At 51.8% G+C, this 13,922-nt stretch overlaps 5 protein-coding genes across 9 annotated transcripts in view; 1 reads left to right on the top strand and 4 right to left on the bottom strand.

Moving 5' to 3' along the window:
• COQ5 (coenzyme Q5, methyltransferase) overlaps window positions 1-9,361 on the bottom strand; it is a 158,687-nt gene extending 149,326 nt beyond the window's left edge. The window contains exon 1 of the mRNA XM_050748108.1: window positions 9,358-9,361. The gene's annotated coding sequence lies outside the window, so the exon portion shown is untranslated. The remainder of the gene's footprint in view (window positions 1-9,357) is intronic.
• The window catches only part of TRIAP1 (TP53 regulated inhibitor of apoptosis 1), a 252,413-nt gene that overhangs the window by 214,907 nt on the left and 23,584 nt on the right, over window positions 1-13,922 (bottom strand). The gene's annotated exons all lie outside the window — the stretch shown is intronic.
• CABP1 (calcium binding protein 1) overlaps window positions 1-13,922 on the top strand; it is a 219,151-nt gene that overhangs the window by 201,127 nt on the left and 4,102 nt on the right. For 3 of the 5 annotated variants that reach the window (XM_050748086.1, XM_050748085.1, XM_050748087.1), the window contains 4 exons: window positions 10,759-10,789; window positions 11,060-11,203; window positions 11,597-11,706; window positions 11,938-12,085. In XM_050748086.1, the coding sequence (XP_050604043.1) occupies window positions 10,759-10,789; window positions 11,060-11,203; window positions 11,597-11,706; window positions 11,938-12,085 (433 nt within the window). Of the gene's footprint in view, window positions 1-952; window positions 1,683-7,019; window positions 7,200-10,758; window positions 10,790-11,059; window positions 11,204-11,596; window positions 11,707-11,937; window positions 12,086-13,922 lie in introns of those variants that run through there. The other 2 variants (XM_050748088.1, XM_050748089.1) reach the window with 2 other exon arrangements.
• SRSF9 (serine and arginine rich splicing factor 9) overlaps window positions 1-13,922 on the bottom strand; it is a 298,394-nt gene that overhangs the window by 197,484 nt on the left and 86,988 nt on the right. The gene's annotated exons all lie outside the window — the stretch shown is intronic.
• POP5 (POP5 homolog, ribonuclease P/MRP subunit) overlaps window positions 1-13,922 on the bottom strand; it is a 250,079-nt gene that overhangs the window by 70,168 nt on the left and 165,989 nt on the right. The gene's annotated exons all lie outside the window — the stretch shown is intronic.

Consider the following 13,922-nt stretch of genomic DNA (forward strand, 5'->3'; position numbering starts at 1 on the left):
CACGCATCATCACCCTCTTTTCTGTTCTTTAGTCATCAATACCCGCCCCCCAGTCTCCTCCTCCTCCATCTCCCCCTCCAGAGGTTTGGCCCAAACAAGGCTGCTGAGTAACTCCCCTGATTAAACCATTGCGTGGCTCTCAGCAGCCGCACTGGGGAGGTCAAGGAGTCATCCAGGGACCTCCTTCCCAGCTCCCTAGGAGTGAGCACCCTCTGGGCAGCGCCCCCACCCATCTTCCTAACAGGAGTTCTGAGCAGCCACCCCACACGGGACAAAAGTTCCTGGGAAAGGAGATTCTCCGGGCTGAAAACTGAGCTAGCGTGCAAGAATCGGCTGCATCGGGGGCCTGGGAGGAGTTCGGCTTCCAGTCTATCTCTGGTGCCCCCTGCTGGAGAAAGCTGGGTGCAGGAAACAGGGATACTTGCACTCGGGGAATCTGGCTGGGGCTGTAGGTCTCAAACAGGACATCTGAGGAGTGAGATGAATTCATATCAAAACCGACCCTGGAGGGACGAGGAAGAGCCAGTCACCTAAAAAGCTCCAGCTGTGTGACCTCGAAGAGCGCTTCGTAAAGGGCTTCTTCTCTGCTCGGCACCCCAAGGAAGCTGGGGAGAAGTCTTTGCTCTGGATGAGGCAGGGGGCGAGAAGGAGGAGGTTCAGAGACCTTTTGTTCATGCCCTCTCTGCCTGCGCTGCCTCCGTCGTGCTCCCCTCAGGACCATCTCCTGGTTTCCTTTGGGTCGGAGATATTGCACACAGAGCAGAAGGATCTGATCTGACTGTTGGCTCATCTGCACTGCCAGCCCCCGAGCCTCGTCCCATTTCAGTGACAAGGCAAGTGTGAAAAATGGAGCATGATGGAGACGTCACCAGACCTCCCAGGCTCCGGACTGGAGCCGCAGCTCTCAATGCAGCTGGAATTGCCAGGGGCAGTGAGTGCTTGTCCAGCTTACTGCTCTTTGGAAGGGGCATACATCTCCCTGAGTGCTTGTGTGTGCATGCATGTGTGTGTGTGTGTTTGTGCGCATATGTGTGTGTGTGCATGCACGTGTGTGTGCGCGCGCATACAAGGCTGGGAGCTGTGCGGCAGGCACCCTGGCTTCGGGGACCCAAACTAGCCAGCTTCCCTTTCTGGGCCTGCTGGCCTAATTCCCAGCCGCAGCTGCCATTCTGGGCCCCCCCTCCCTGAGGCCATCTCCCTGCAGATTTGGCAGCGGGGAAAGGAGGGGCCGAGAGAAGGGGAGAGAACCAGAGAGAGGACTGAGTGCTAATCTGATGTAGATGATCCGGCAGCCTTCTCCAGCTTGGCTGCCCTCTGCCATCAGCTCTCCAGGTGATTTTCCCTGTGCCCTGCACTCTCCCCTTCTGCTTTCATCTCCTTAAGAAAGTGCCCAGAGAGTTAAACCCACACACAAACACACACAATCCACCCAAAAAAAAAAAAAAAATCAGAGAGCAGGAGCAGGCAGACGAGTAAGAGAGCACGCGCGCAAGAGAGGGCTCACATCCGTCCTGGAGGAAGAACGGCACAGACGGAGGGAGGCTGGGGTTGGCAGAGACTGGGACAGAAGTCCCTCAGCCCCCCAGGAGCCTCCTTCATGGACCCGGGAATCCCAAGAGGGGCTGCCTCAACTTAGGATGGGCAACTGTGTCAAGTCTCCACTGAGAAATCTCTCAAGGAAGGTATGTTTCTGGAGTTTCCAAGATCTGGGGCTGGGGATTGGGGGTGTCTTACCATCTATCCCAGAGGTTGGGGACAGAAAGGGTGGCTGGAGCTTGCTACCCTTCCCAGGGGTTCTGTCCAGGGCTGCCTCCCTGCTCCTACCCCGGACACCCTCCTGCTGCCGTTTTCTGTGTCCAGGCTTTGGGCATGGGGGTGAGGGTGAAACTGTGTTTGGGAATTTATACAAGGCTTGGGAAAGAAACTGTGTAACTTTGGGGTTTCTGGGGTGTAAAATGAAAAGGGTGGAACCTTAAGATGTCAGTGAACTTGACTGGCACCTTAGTCATTCAAGGGACTGGCCAAGTTCCTTAAAACTGGCGAAATCTGAAGACCCTTCCCAGCAGCAAGGCCAGGGACTCATTCATATCCTTTGAGGGTCTGTGAGCCTCTCTGATGACCTCTAAGCCTTCAGAATTGTGGATTTTGAAGTAGATCTCATTGCTACTGAAAGGAACCAAACAGAGTATATCCCCTTCTGCCCCAGTGATTCTTGAGTTAAGTCAGAGCATCTCAAACAGGACCCGAGTGGTTTTAGGGCCCAGGAGTTTTTCCATTAAGAAGGAGGCTGCCTGGGCGATGTGTTGAGCAGGGGTTGTATATAAGTCACTTTCTGTAGTGGCTTTATCGCTCATACACTTGGAATTTTTTTTTTTTTTGCAAAAATTCCTTTTAGAAAGAAAATGATCATCTCTAAAGCATCTTTCATGCAAGGCTGGGTTTGCACCTATAGGGTTTTGGGTTAGGTGGGCTCTGCCTATTTTTCTAGCCCTCTGTAGCCAGGCCATAGAAGAGACTCAGATATTATTTAAAGGAAGAGGGAATGATGGGGTGGTTTTCTTCCAATTCTTCCATTTTCCAGAAAAGGAACTTCAATGACATTCAGAGGGAGGGGTTAAGTGACTTACCTGTGGCCTCGGGTGAGCTATTGGCATCTCTATCCCCAACCCCATCCTATCTCGGTCAGTTTAACAGCCTCTCAATTTAGGACATTTTGGGCTTTTCTGCTTGTCGTCTTCCTCATTTGGCTAAGCTGCTCACATCAAATTCCTTCTAATCTTTGCTGCTCCTTGGATCCTTCCAAGGGCTTGTTGTTTCTTCCATGCACACCTCCCCCATAATCTGGTGTCTTCTTGGGGGAGCCTTCTGCATCGGAAGTGGCCTCCGCGCTGTTCCAGAGAAGCAGAAAGTGATCCGAATTAGCCCTTGTAATAGGTTCCATCCAGAGCCTGAGGAAGTGAACTTAAGAACAAGAATCATTCTTCTGTCCCCCCCATCCTCCCTTACACAACAATGTGCTTAAGAGTCAGACTACACAGGCCTCCTCTTTCTGGCCATGTGACCTTAGACAAATCACTTAACCTCTCTGTTCCTCGATTCCCTTGTCCATCCATCAGTTGGGCACACTAATATCCACCTCTTAAAGTGATTCTGAAAATGAAATAAAGTTCTGTGCACAGTGGCTGGCCTATAATAGTCAATAAATGTTAGTATTCTTGTTATCATAATCATAATTGTTCCACTCTGGGTTTTAGAGAAGAGGGATGGAGGAGAAACAGGAAATAGGAGAGATTTTCAGTCCATAGAGTAAAAGAGAAAAAAACTTACTGCATTCAATTTCATGTTTCTATCATATTCTTAATAATTGCTTTTTTTTTTTCCTAAATATCTACAACATACCTAATGCCTGTTATCTCATTTTCTCTTTTCCACTACATAGTCATTTTGGCTGTTTTATAGAGAAAGAAGCTGGACTCAGAGATAGAGCCTTCCTAAGGTTACACAGTCGATAGGAAGCAGAGCTGGGATTTAAACCCTAGTCTGTATAAAATCAGAGCTGGCATTTTATTTTTATGTTTTCCTCTACGAGAGGCTGCCTCTCTCTTTCCCCTGCTGTCAGAAATGTTATTCATAGATTTCTGGATCTGACCTTAGAAGTCATCTAGTCCAAATTCCCGCTCAGTGCATCAGTCCCCTCCCCGCTCACCAGGCTCTCCCTCATTCAGCTTCTCCTTGAAGACCTTCATTCAGCGAGAGGGAGCTTTGACGTACATACTCTTGGCCAGCTTGTGTTATTAGAAAGCTGTCAGGTCATGAGGCACGCTTGCCCCTCCTGTTGCTATGCCACACTTAGGAGACGTCACCTTGGTGCCAGGAGAAATTGTCTGTCCATGGGCCGCTGCCCACTTGGCTTCCTGAGCCGTATTTGGGGAACTGGAAATGGTGAGAGGCAGCCTGCACCAGGCTCAGAGCTGGGCAGGACCAGGCTGTCAGGTGCCATCATTGGCGAGAGATGAATTGCAGCCTCTGGGGCAACTTGGTGCCAGGCAGTATTATGATCAAGAGATGCAGTGGAAATTCCCCAGCCACCACTGCTCCATTCTTCATGGGAGCAAATTCCTCTCCATCCTTCTCATTTCTTCCTGATTGGCAGATGCTCCCCCACTTCCTTTGCAGCCAGAAGTAAATGCCTTCTGGCACCCAATATCTCTTAAATTACATCACTACCACCACCATCATCATCGCCATCATTGCCATCACTATGGCAACTCTATTTATTCACCTCCTCTTGCCATGCCCTAGCCACCATGCGGAGCACTCAATGTGTATAACTCATTTACTTGTCACAGGAATCCTGTGACTAGTCATGATCGTCTCCCACGGTATGGAGAAGGAAACTGGAGCACAGAGAGGTGAAATGACCTGCCCAAGGTCACACAGCAAGCAAGTGGCAGAGCCAGAATTTGTCCCTAAGTCTGTTTGAGCCCAAAGTCAGCAGACTAAACTGCCTTTTAAAGTTTTTGTTTGTTTGTTTTGTTTGTTTTGAGATGGAGTCTCGCTCGGTCACCCAAGCTGGAGTGCAGTGGTGCATCTCGGTTCACTGAAACCTCCGCCTCCTGGGTTCAGTGATTCTCCTGCCTCAGCCTCCCAAGTAGCTGGGATTATAGGCGCCCGCCACCACACCCAGCTAATTTTTGTATTTTTAGTAGAGATGGGGTTTCACCATGTTGGCAGGCTGGTCTTGAACTCCTAACCTCAGGTGATCCACCCGCCTCGGCCTCCCAAAGTGCTGGGATGACAGGCGTGAGCCGCCGCGCCCGGCCTGCCTCTCGGAGTTCTGTGCCACCTGCTGCCTCCCCACCTTCCTGGGTTATGCCATCTCTGAGCCAAGTGCAGAAGATTCAGCCAGAAACAAAAACGCTGACTCTCTGCAGACACCTGAGACTGGTTCCTGGGTTCGGCCAGTCACTGTCATCTCAGGCATGCTTTGATCCACTATCCCAGACGGGAAGGTCTCTTGTTCTGCCTCGCTCTAGTCTTGTCTTGCTCTAGTCTAGGTCCCAGAAGTCTGAGTGAGTGAAGCCGAGGCTCTGAATCACAACTGTTTGGGATATCAAACCGGGGGGGGCCCTCGGCCTGTCTGACATCCCTTAAGTTCTGGGATCACCTAAAATGGACATTTATGGCACTCATCGAACTTGGCCCTGGGACTGAGTTCCTTCACCTCCAGCCTGAGAAGCTGCTTCCCCTTTGAGGAACCAGAATACTGCACCACCCTCTCTAGGCCTGGAAGGGGCTTAGGAAGATGGAAGGGAGCCTCGGTCTGTAGCCCCATAGGGCTTTGGGGAGAGGAAGCAGAGAGGACATGGTGGGCAGGGGCTTGTTCTGCGTCTCAGCCTGGAAGGACAGGCTGCCCCTAGGTTTTGGGATGTTCTCCTAGGCAGGGCCTTCTTTGCCTTGGAGGAATCTGGCTGCAAGTAGAATGCAGTAGGACGGAAGGATAGGGTGCGCAGACCTGCAGTTCTCAGACAAAGACAGCCCTCAGGGTTTCAGCTCCCGTCGCTCCTTGGGAAGGTCCTACTCTAGCCAAATCCCCCCACACTGAAGGAAGTTATGCCGGCTCCAGGCCGAAGGCAGAGTGCAGGAGCTGGATTCTGGAGAGGCACCGGGCGTCCCGGGAGGTCGGGGCGAACTGAATGTTGTGTCTGGATGCTGCTGTTGTCCTAAGGGGAAGGTCTGTGGGCAGTGCTGACTTTTTATAGCTGCATGGGAACCTTCAGGGCGGAGGACCGGCTGGTCAGGGCCTGGGAGCACAGCTATATTAGGTAAGCAGAGAAGGCCCCCTGCCTTAGCCTCTAGAGGTCCGGCACTCTGGGCCAGGCAGGGAGCCAGGGAAGGCGGGAGGGAGGAAAAAAACTGGTGGATGGCAGAGAATATCTAGTCTTGAAATCACAAACTGGGTGGAATCCTACCTACAGCTGTGCCTTGTGTGGCCCACCCGGTGCTTTAAATCAGATCTGGTTACACTGGGCTGGAGTTAAGTAGTGCTACCTCTTCAGAGGTGGCACCATCTCAGGCTAGGTGCAGTGGCTGATGCCTGTAATCCCAGCACTTTGGGAGGCTGAAGTAGGAGGATCACCTGAGGTCAGGAGTTTGAGACCAGCCTGGCCAACATGGTGAAATCCCATGTCTACTGAAAATACAAAAAAAAATTAGCCAGTATGGTGGCGAGTGCCTGTAAACCTAGCTACTCGGGAGGCTGAGGCAGGAGAATCACTTGAATCTGGGAGTCAGAGGTTGCAGTGAGCCGAGATCACACCACTGCACTCCAGCCTGGGTGACAGAGTGCACTAGCCACCAAAAAAGAAAAAAAAAGGAGGGGGCACCGTCTCCACTTTGCCCCAGTCCCCCCCCTCACACCCTGCCTGCTTCATTTATGTCAGCAATGGCACCTGCGTGTGCAATCTCCAGTCTGGCAGACCAGCCGAGCCTGGTCTCCATGCTGCCAGCTCCGATTGCCCTCACAGCCTTCCAGCGGGGATCTGGCTGGGGTAGGGCAAGTCCGTTTGGGAGCTGGGAGGAATGACTTAGCCCTGGAGACTGATTGAACTGGGATGTTGGGAGCATTTTGGAAAAGGATGTTGTTTCACTAGGCTCTGAGTGAACACTTGCCATTGATGAGAATAGAAGCCCCCCGCTGCTCCTGTCTCTTCATGCACATGGGTGTGTGAGTCTGTGCATATGTGTGTGCCTGTGTGTGTGTGTGTTTGTGCACGTGCGCATGTGCCACACAGAGGGCATCACACTCAGCTCTCGCCGGAACCACCATTTCTGTCAAGGATTGGAGACTCCGTCTGTTGGACCGATTTGATGCCTGTGCACGCTCAGGGCTCTCTGAGCCCCACTCCTTGACTCTCAGGGTCCCCTCTTGCGGAAAGCCCCTCCCGGGACCAGGAGCCAGGCTGGGCAGGGAGGTGACAACCTGCCTCTCTTTTGCATTTGCTTGGTGTTGGCTGAAGATGTGCCAGGAGGAACAGACCAGCTACATGGTGGTGCAGACGAGCGAGGAGGGGCTGGCGGCCGACACCGAGCTCCCAGGACCGCTCCTGATGCTGGCCCAGAACTGCGCAGTCATGCACAACCTGCTGGGCCCTGCCTGCATTTTCCTGCGCAAGGGCTTCGCTGAGAACAGGCAGCCTGTACGTAAGTTGGCCCAGTGGAGCCCGCTGAACTCGGCTTCACAGGGCGTGAGGAGGTGCTGGGAAGAAGAAGGAGTCTATACAGAGCTCACACCCCCAACTTGTGAATCTGATCCCCAAAGTTTTCCACTCATGGCTACAAAGTGCTGGTGAGTCCATATCCACCAGCAGAATAATAATAATAAAAATAATATCAGATACATTGTTATGAGCACTTACTAGGTGAGCCCTGTGCCTAGTGTGTTGGCGGACTGCCTCATTTAAGCCTCAGAGCAACTCTAAGGGGTAGGTGCTTTTATCGTCCCCATTTTACAGATGAGAAAACTGACTTGGGCTGGGCACAGTGGCTCACACCTGTAATCCCAGCACTTTGGGAGGCCTAGGTGGGTGGATCACTTGAGGTCAGGAGTTTGAGACCAGCCTGGCCAACATGGTGAAAGCCCATCTCTACGAAAATACAAAAATTAGCTGGGCGTGGTGGTTCATGCCTGTAATCCCAACTACTCGGGAGGCTGAGGCAGGAGAATCGCTTGAACCCAGGAGGCAGAGGTTGCAGTGAGCCAAGATCGCGCCACTGCACTCCAGCCTGGGCAGCACAGTGAGACTCCATCAAAAAACAAAAGAAAGAGAGAAAGAAAACCGACTTGCAGAGGTCACATCCTCAAGGTAACAGCTTGGTGGTGGTAGAGGTAGGGTTCACACTTGGATAGTCTGACTCAAGAACCTCTAGTGCTCCTAACGACAACTCTGTATACGTGGCACTATCCGGTAGAACTTTCTACAATGATGGAAATATTCTAAATTCCGTGCTGTCTGATACAGTAGCCACTAGCCACATGTGGCTATTGACCACTTGAAATGTGGCTAGTGCAACTAAGGAACTGAATTATGGATTTTATGTTATTCTTACTCAAATTTACATAGCCACATGTGGCTAGCGGCTACTGAATTGGCCAGCTTTCTACAAGTAGCTAAATAGTTCAAAGAGAGGAGAGGACTAATGAGGATGTTATAGAGGTAAATATTTGTAGGTTGCATTTATTGAATGCCACATGCTAAACATTTTAATAGCTTGTCTCACTGAATGCACACTAAGGCCCTGTGAGGTGGGAAATGGTATTAACCCATTTTACAGATGAGGAAACTGTGGCTCAAACAACAGAGTGACCTGCCTGAGGAAGCAGATCTGAGCTTCATACTCAGGTCTGTCTGCCTCTAGGGCCCAAGGGTGTCTCCCCAACCACATGAATTGGGGAGAAATGCATGTTCCTGCACCGCATTCCCACCTGACCCTGAGTTGCTGCACGTGATCTTCCTGGCACATTAGTGGGCATCCCTGGCTTTACTCCAGGGCAGAGAACACACATTGCTACTGCTGTGCCCGGGGAGTGTGATCCGAGGACCAGCCGTCAGTGCTCAGCAGACCAGCTCTGGTGGCGGGCACAGCCCGTGAAGGGGCACCCAGCTTTGCTGCCCCCTGGGCTCTGGGTGTACAGGAGGAACAGAAGGGGCTGCGATGGAGTCAGCAATGCCTGTTCCTCCTGAGTCCTGCAGAACTGGGCCCTGGAGAAGTGGGAGGCTGCTTAAAGCCTGATGCGCGGGGTCCTCGGGGGTGTGCTCTGCACGTATGTGTACACACGTGCTTACTCGCTCACTTTCACTGACTGCTGGGATGACCCGTTGCACAAAACATCCTTTTTGGATGGTTTTTCCAACACATATGGGTTTGTGTTGGAATGACTGCGACCTACCCTTGAGCCAGGCACCATGACCAGCTTTTTTGTTTGTTTGTTTTTGAGACAGAGTCTGACTCTCTTGCCCAGGCTGAAGTTCAGTGGTACAATCTTGGCTCACTGCAATCTCCGCCTCCCAGGCTCAAGTGATTCTCCTGCCTCAGCCTCCCGAGTAGCTGGGACAACAGGCATGCACCACCATGCTTGGCTAACTAAAACAGGTGTTTTTTTTTTTTGTAGAGATGAGGTCTCACTATATCGCCCAGGCTGGTCTCGAACTCCTGGTTTCAAGTGATCCTCTTGCCTTGGCCTCCCAAAGTGCTAGGATTACAGGCGTGGGCCACCGTGCCTGGCCCATGGCGAACTTTATAGGCGAACGTCCATGCAGTCATCTCAGAGACACGCCTCCCTTCGGGTGACTCCTACCCCCGGCCTGGCGGAGCTGGGAGCTTGCAGTCTGCTCCCTCCAAGGTCACACACACTCTCAACGCTGTCCTGCCACACAGAGCCACCTCTGAGCTCTTGGTCCTATGCACCTGGTTGTCCCATGAGATGTGACTCAGCAGCCCTTCCCTTTCTAGATGATCTGCAGATTTTCTGGTGTTGTCTTTTGTCCTGGGGCCAGTTTGGAGTGACTGTCTCCACCCACCCTGGCCCCGTTGGCTGGAACGTCCTGCATGCACAGTGGAGGTGCCACACGCTCACTATGGCATGCCCGCATGTCTGTGTTCACGAGAGGTATGCCCACAGCTGTGCGAGCCTCTTCAGGATGGGCACACCTGCCCAGTGTTCTCCCTGCCCAAAGGCAGAGAGCTGCAACACGGGGGAGGCTGGACGCTGAAGGCCACTTTTAGAGTGTACTAACCAGGTCCAACTGGGCACCTGTACCCATTTCATGCCCGTCTGTCTCCCTCCTGGGCAGGCCTGGGACAACTGGCACCTCACCAACCTGAGCTTCCTCCAGGCCTGCTCCTCGGAGGTGTCTCTGCCATCTGTTCTGACGCCTGGATTCGGGGTTGCCTTGATTGCCCAGGAGACCTGGGCACTACTTGAGGTTGGAGACATGTGCTTTTTGGACCCTGGCTGCAGCCAGAAGCACTGGTGGCCCCTGGGGTCCTATATGGTGTCCTGTGACAGGGCAACGTATAGGGATGGGGCTCAAATTGGAGAAGGTGGGGCAGTGCCTGGGAAGCAGGCACAGCCCCATTCTGCTGCCACGTCTCCTCCTGATTCCTCCCTGTCCTCCTACCCCCACTTCAGGATGGCCCAGCCTTCTCTCCCCTCTGGCGCCTCATCTGTTGTCTTGCAGCCTCTGTCGCCCTGCTCTTCCTGTTTCATTGGGTGGTGCTCTCTTCTCCCTGTTGTGGCCTCCCTGGACCCTGTTTTATTTGCAGGTTTTTGCCACCAGACCAACTCTGTTCCCTGACTCATTCTTTTTTTTTTTTTTTTTTTTTGGAGACAGGGTCTCACTCTGTTGCCCAGGGTGACAGAGTGCCATGGTACCATCACAGCTCACTACAGCCTCAAACTCCTGCTCATCCATTCTTGTATCTGGAACAAGGGGCTGGAGGCACAGAGGTTCTGTGCCCATGCTGGTGGGGCTGGTGGCTCCTTGGGAATCTCTTGTTAGTGGTCCAGGAGCTTCCATGTCTAAGCAAGATGTGGGGCTTTCTTTTCCCCTCAAGGATCCGATCCAGGCACACTTCTGCTGCATCCTCGTCACCTCCTACCCAGTGCCTGCTGCCAGTTGGATGGCCCCCAGGTTAGATATTTTGTGACTTCCAGGTCCCTTGTCGCGGCTAATAGGACATGTTCTTTTGTTTCAGGATAGATCACTGCGACCAGAGGAAATCGAAGGTAAAACTTGGCCCCTTGGGGGAAAGGACTGCCTAACCCTCCATGAAGGTGTGGGAAGGGAGGTTGATGGGAAGAGAGGCCTCTGGGAACGGGCTATCTTCTGTGAAACCAGCTGCTGAAGGTGTGCACAGAAGGCAAGAGAAATACCCCAGCATCCTGGGAAGCTCCTGGGCCCCTCTTTCCACGCTGGTGGGCCTTTGGGCTGCCTTTGCCCACAGAGGATCTGCAGGTCCTACCCCCAATGACATCCACCTTTGCTCACTTCCCCAGAGCTCCGAGAGGCCTTCAGAGAATTCGACAAGGACAAGGATGGCTACATCAACTGCCGGGACCTGGGCAACTGCATGCGCACCATGGGCTACATGCCCACTGAGATGGAGCTCATTGAACTGTCCCAGCAGATCAACATGAACCGTGAGTCCCTCTACCAGGCACCTGTGTCCCTTCCGGTCCTCACCCTTGCTGTCCTCTGCAGTCAGACAGGACTGGCTTCAAATTCTGCATCCACCTCTTTCCAGCTCTGTGATCTGGGGCCAACGACTTACCCTCTCTGAGCCTCAGTTTCCTCACCTGTAAAATGAGGGCCGAATTGGAGGAGTGGAGCCCAGAAAGTAGATTAGGGAATATCTGTAAAACAGCCCAGTAACTGGCTCACAGGAAGAACTGAACAGAGGGTTCCTGTTATTATTAAGTTTTTCTCTGTCTGATGAGCAGTTCAAGGAGGGGTTGCCCATTCTGTCAGTTGTCTACTTGGAGACAGGGAATGGGTATTATCGGGGATGACCTAGCCCTTTCCTCTTTTTCCAGTGGGTGGCCATGTAGATTTTGATGACTTCGTGGAGCTAATGGGGCCTAAACTCCTGGCAGAGACAGCAGATATGATTGGTGTAAAGGAACTGCGAGATGCTTTCCGAGAGGTAACGGGCAGAGGCAGGCAGGCATGGGGGCAGCTATTGGAATCTTATCTGCAGGATAAATACTTCAAAAGAAGCCTGAGCCCCAAGTCCCAGATCAGGGGAGGGAGCTTGGGCAGAGAAAGGTCTCTGGTAAAGGGGGGAAATGACACTGGAGAAGGAGCTCAACTTTGAGACCTGATGCTGCCAATCGCCATGTTGGGGCGACCTCTCCTTCCTTCCTGCCTTCTCTAGTTTGACACCAATGGTGATGGGGAAATAAGCACCAGTGAGTTGCGAGAGGCTATGAGGAAGCTCCTGGGCCATCAGGTGGGACACCGAGACATAGAGGAAATTATCCGAGATGTGGACCTCAATGGGGATGGACGAGTGGACTTTGAAGGTAGGTGGGGCTTGAAAGTGGGAGAGAAGCAAGCCAGCAGTGGCCATCCGTGGAGCCCTCCGATTGTGTATCCATCATGTAACCTATCAATCCACTCTAACTTTCCAACCCCCAGCCCTTTCATCCTCCTATCCCTCCACCCACGCCCCGCTCTAATCCACCTCCCATTCCTTCCCCATGCATCTCTTCATGCATCTATCCATCCATCCTCTATCCATCCTCTACCTTTCCATTCATCTGTCCATTTATCCATCCATTCATCTACCTATCTATCCATCTGTCCATCATCCATCCATCCATTTATCTACCCATCTATCCATCCATCCATCCTCCACCTATCCATCCATCTGTCCATTTATCCATCCATCCATTCATCTACCTATCTATCTGTCCATCATCCATCCATCCATTTATCCATTCATCCATCCATTCATCCATCCATCCATCTATCCATCCATCCATCCATCCATTTGTCTACGTATCTATCCATCTGTCCATCCATCCATCCATCCATCCATCTATCCATCCATCTGTCCATCCATCCATCCATCCATCCATCCATCTATCCATCCATCTGTCCATCCATTCATCTACCTATTCATCTATCTGTCCATCTTTCCATATCTGTCTCTCTGTCTCTCCATCTTTTCTTTTTTTTGTTTTTTTTGAGACAGAGTCTTGCTCTGTCACCAGGCTGGAGTGCAGTGGCACCATCTTGGCTCACTGCAACCTCTGCCTCCTGGGTTCAAGCGATTCTCCTGCCTCAGCCTCCCAAGTAGCTGGGACCACAGGTGCACACCGCCATGCCCGGCTAATTTTTGTTTTTAATTTTTTTGTATTTTAGTAGAGGCGGGGTTTCACCATGTTGCCCAGGCTGGTCTCGAACTCCTGAGCTCAAGCAATTCACCCGCCTCGGCCTCCCAAAGTGCTAGGATTATAGGCATAAGCCACCGTGCCCAGCCCTATCTCTCCATCTTTTCATCCGTTTATCTTCTTATCTGTCCAGATGCCTATTTATCCATTCCTCCATCTCTAAACAATCATTCCTGTAGCCATTTATCCATGCATTTATCTGTCCATTCATGCATCTATTAATTCTTCTCTACATTCATCCATGAATCTATCCACATATTCATCTACTCATATCGATCTCTCTATGCATTCGTACTTCCATACTTCCATTCACACATTCACGTGCATATACTTCTACCCATACTTGCATTGATCTACGCATCTATCTGTTCTGCCATTTCCCCATCTATATCCAGCTACTCATCCATTCACCCATCCCTGTGTCCATCTGCACCCATCCTTCTCTGTCCATTTATCTGTCTACCCACTCATGCATCCATCCACAGTAGGTGTTTTCTGAACATTATGTTCCTCAACTTAACACTCAGGCTCCCTAAAATCTGACCACAGCTCACCTCCCCAGCCGCAACTCACAGTCCTTCATTCGCACTCCAGCAAAATACCTGTGACCAGTGAACCTGCTAGGGTCTCTCTTGAATACTCTGATTTTTTTGGCAGGAGGGCCTTTTTTTTTTTTTTTTTAGACAGAGTCTCACTCTGTTGCCCAGGCTGGAATGCAGTGGCAGGATGTTGGCTCACTGCAAACTGCATCTCCCGGATTCAAGTGATTCTCCTGCTTCAACCTCCCAAGTAACTGGGATTACAGGCTCCCACCACCATGCCCAGCTAATTTTTGTATTTTTAGTTGAGACGGGGTGTCACCGTGTTGACCAGGCTAGTCTTGAACTCCTGACCTCAAGTGATCCACCCACCTCAGCCTCCCAAAGTGCTGGGATTACAGGCATGAGCCACCGTGCCCGGCCAC

This window comes from Macaca thibetana, chromosome 11, assembly GCF_024542745.1.
Source record: "Macaca thibetana thibetana isolate TM-01 chromosome 11, ASM2454274v1, whole genome shotgun sequence".
NCBI classification, from domain to species: Eukaryota; Metazoa; Chordata; class Mammalia; order Primates; family Cercopithecidae; genus Macaca; species Macaca thibetana.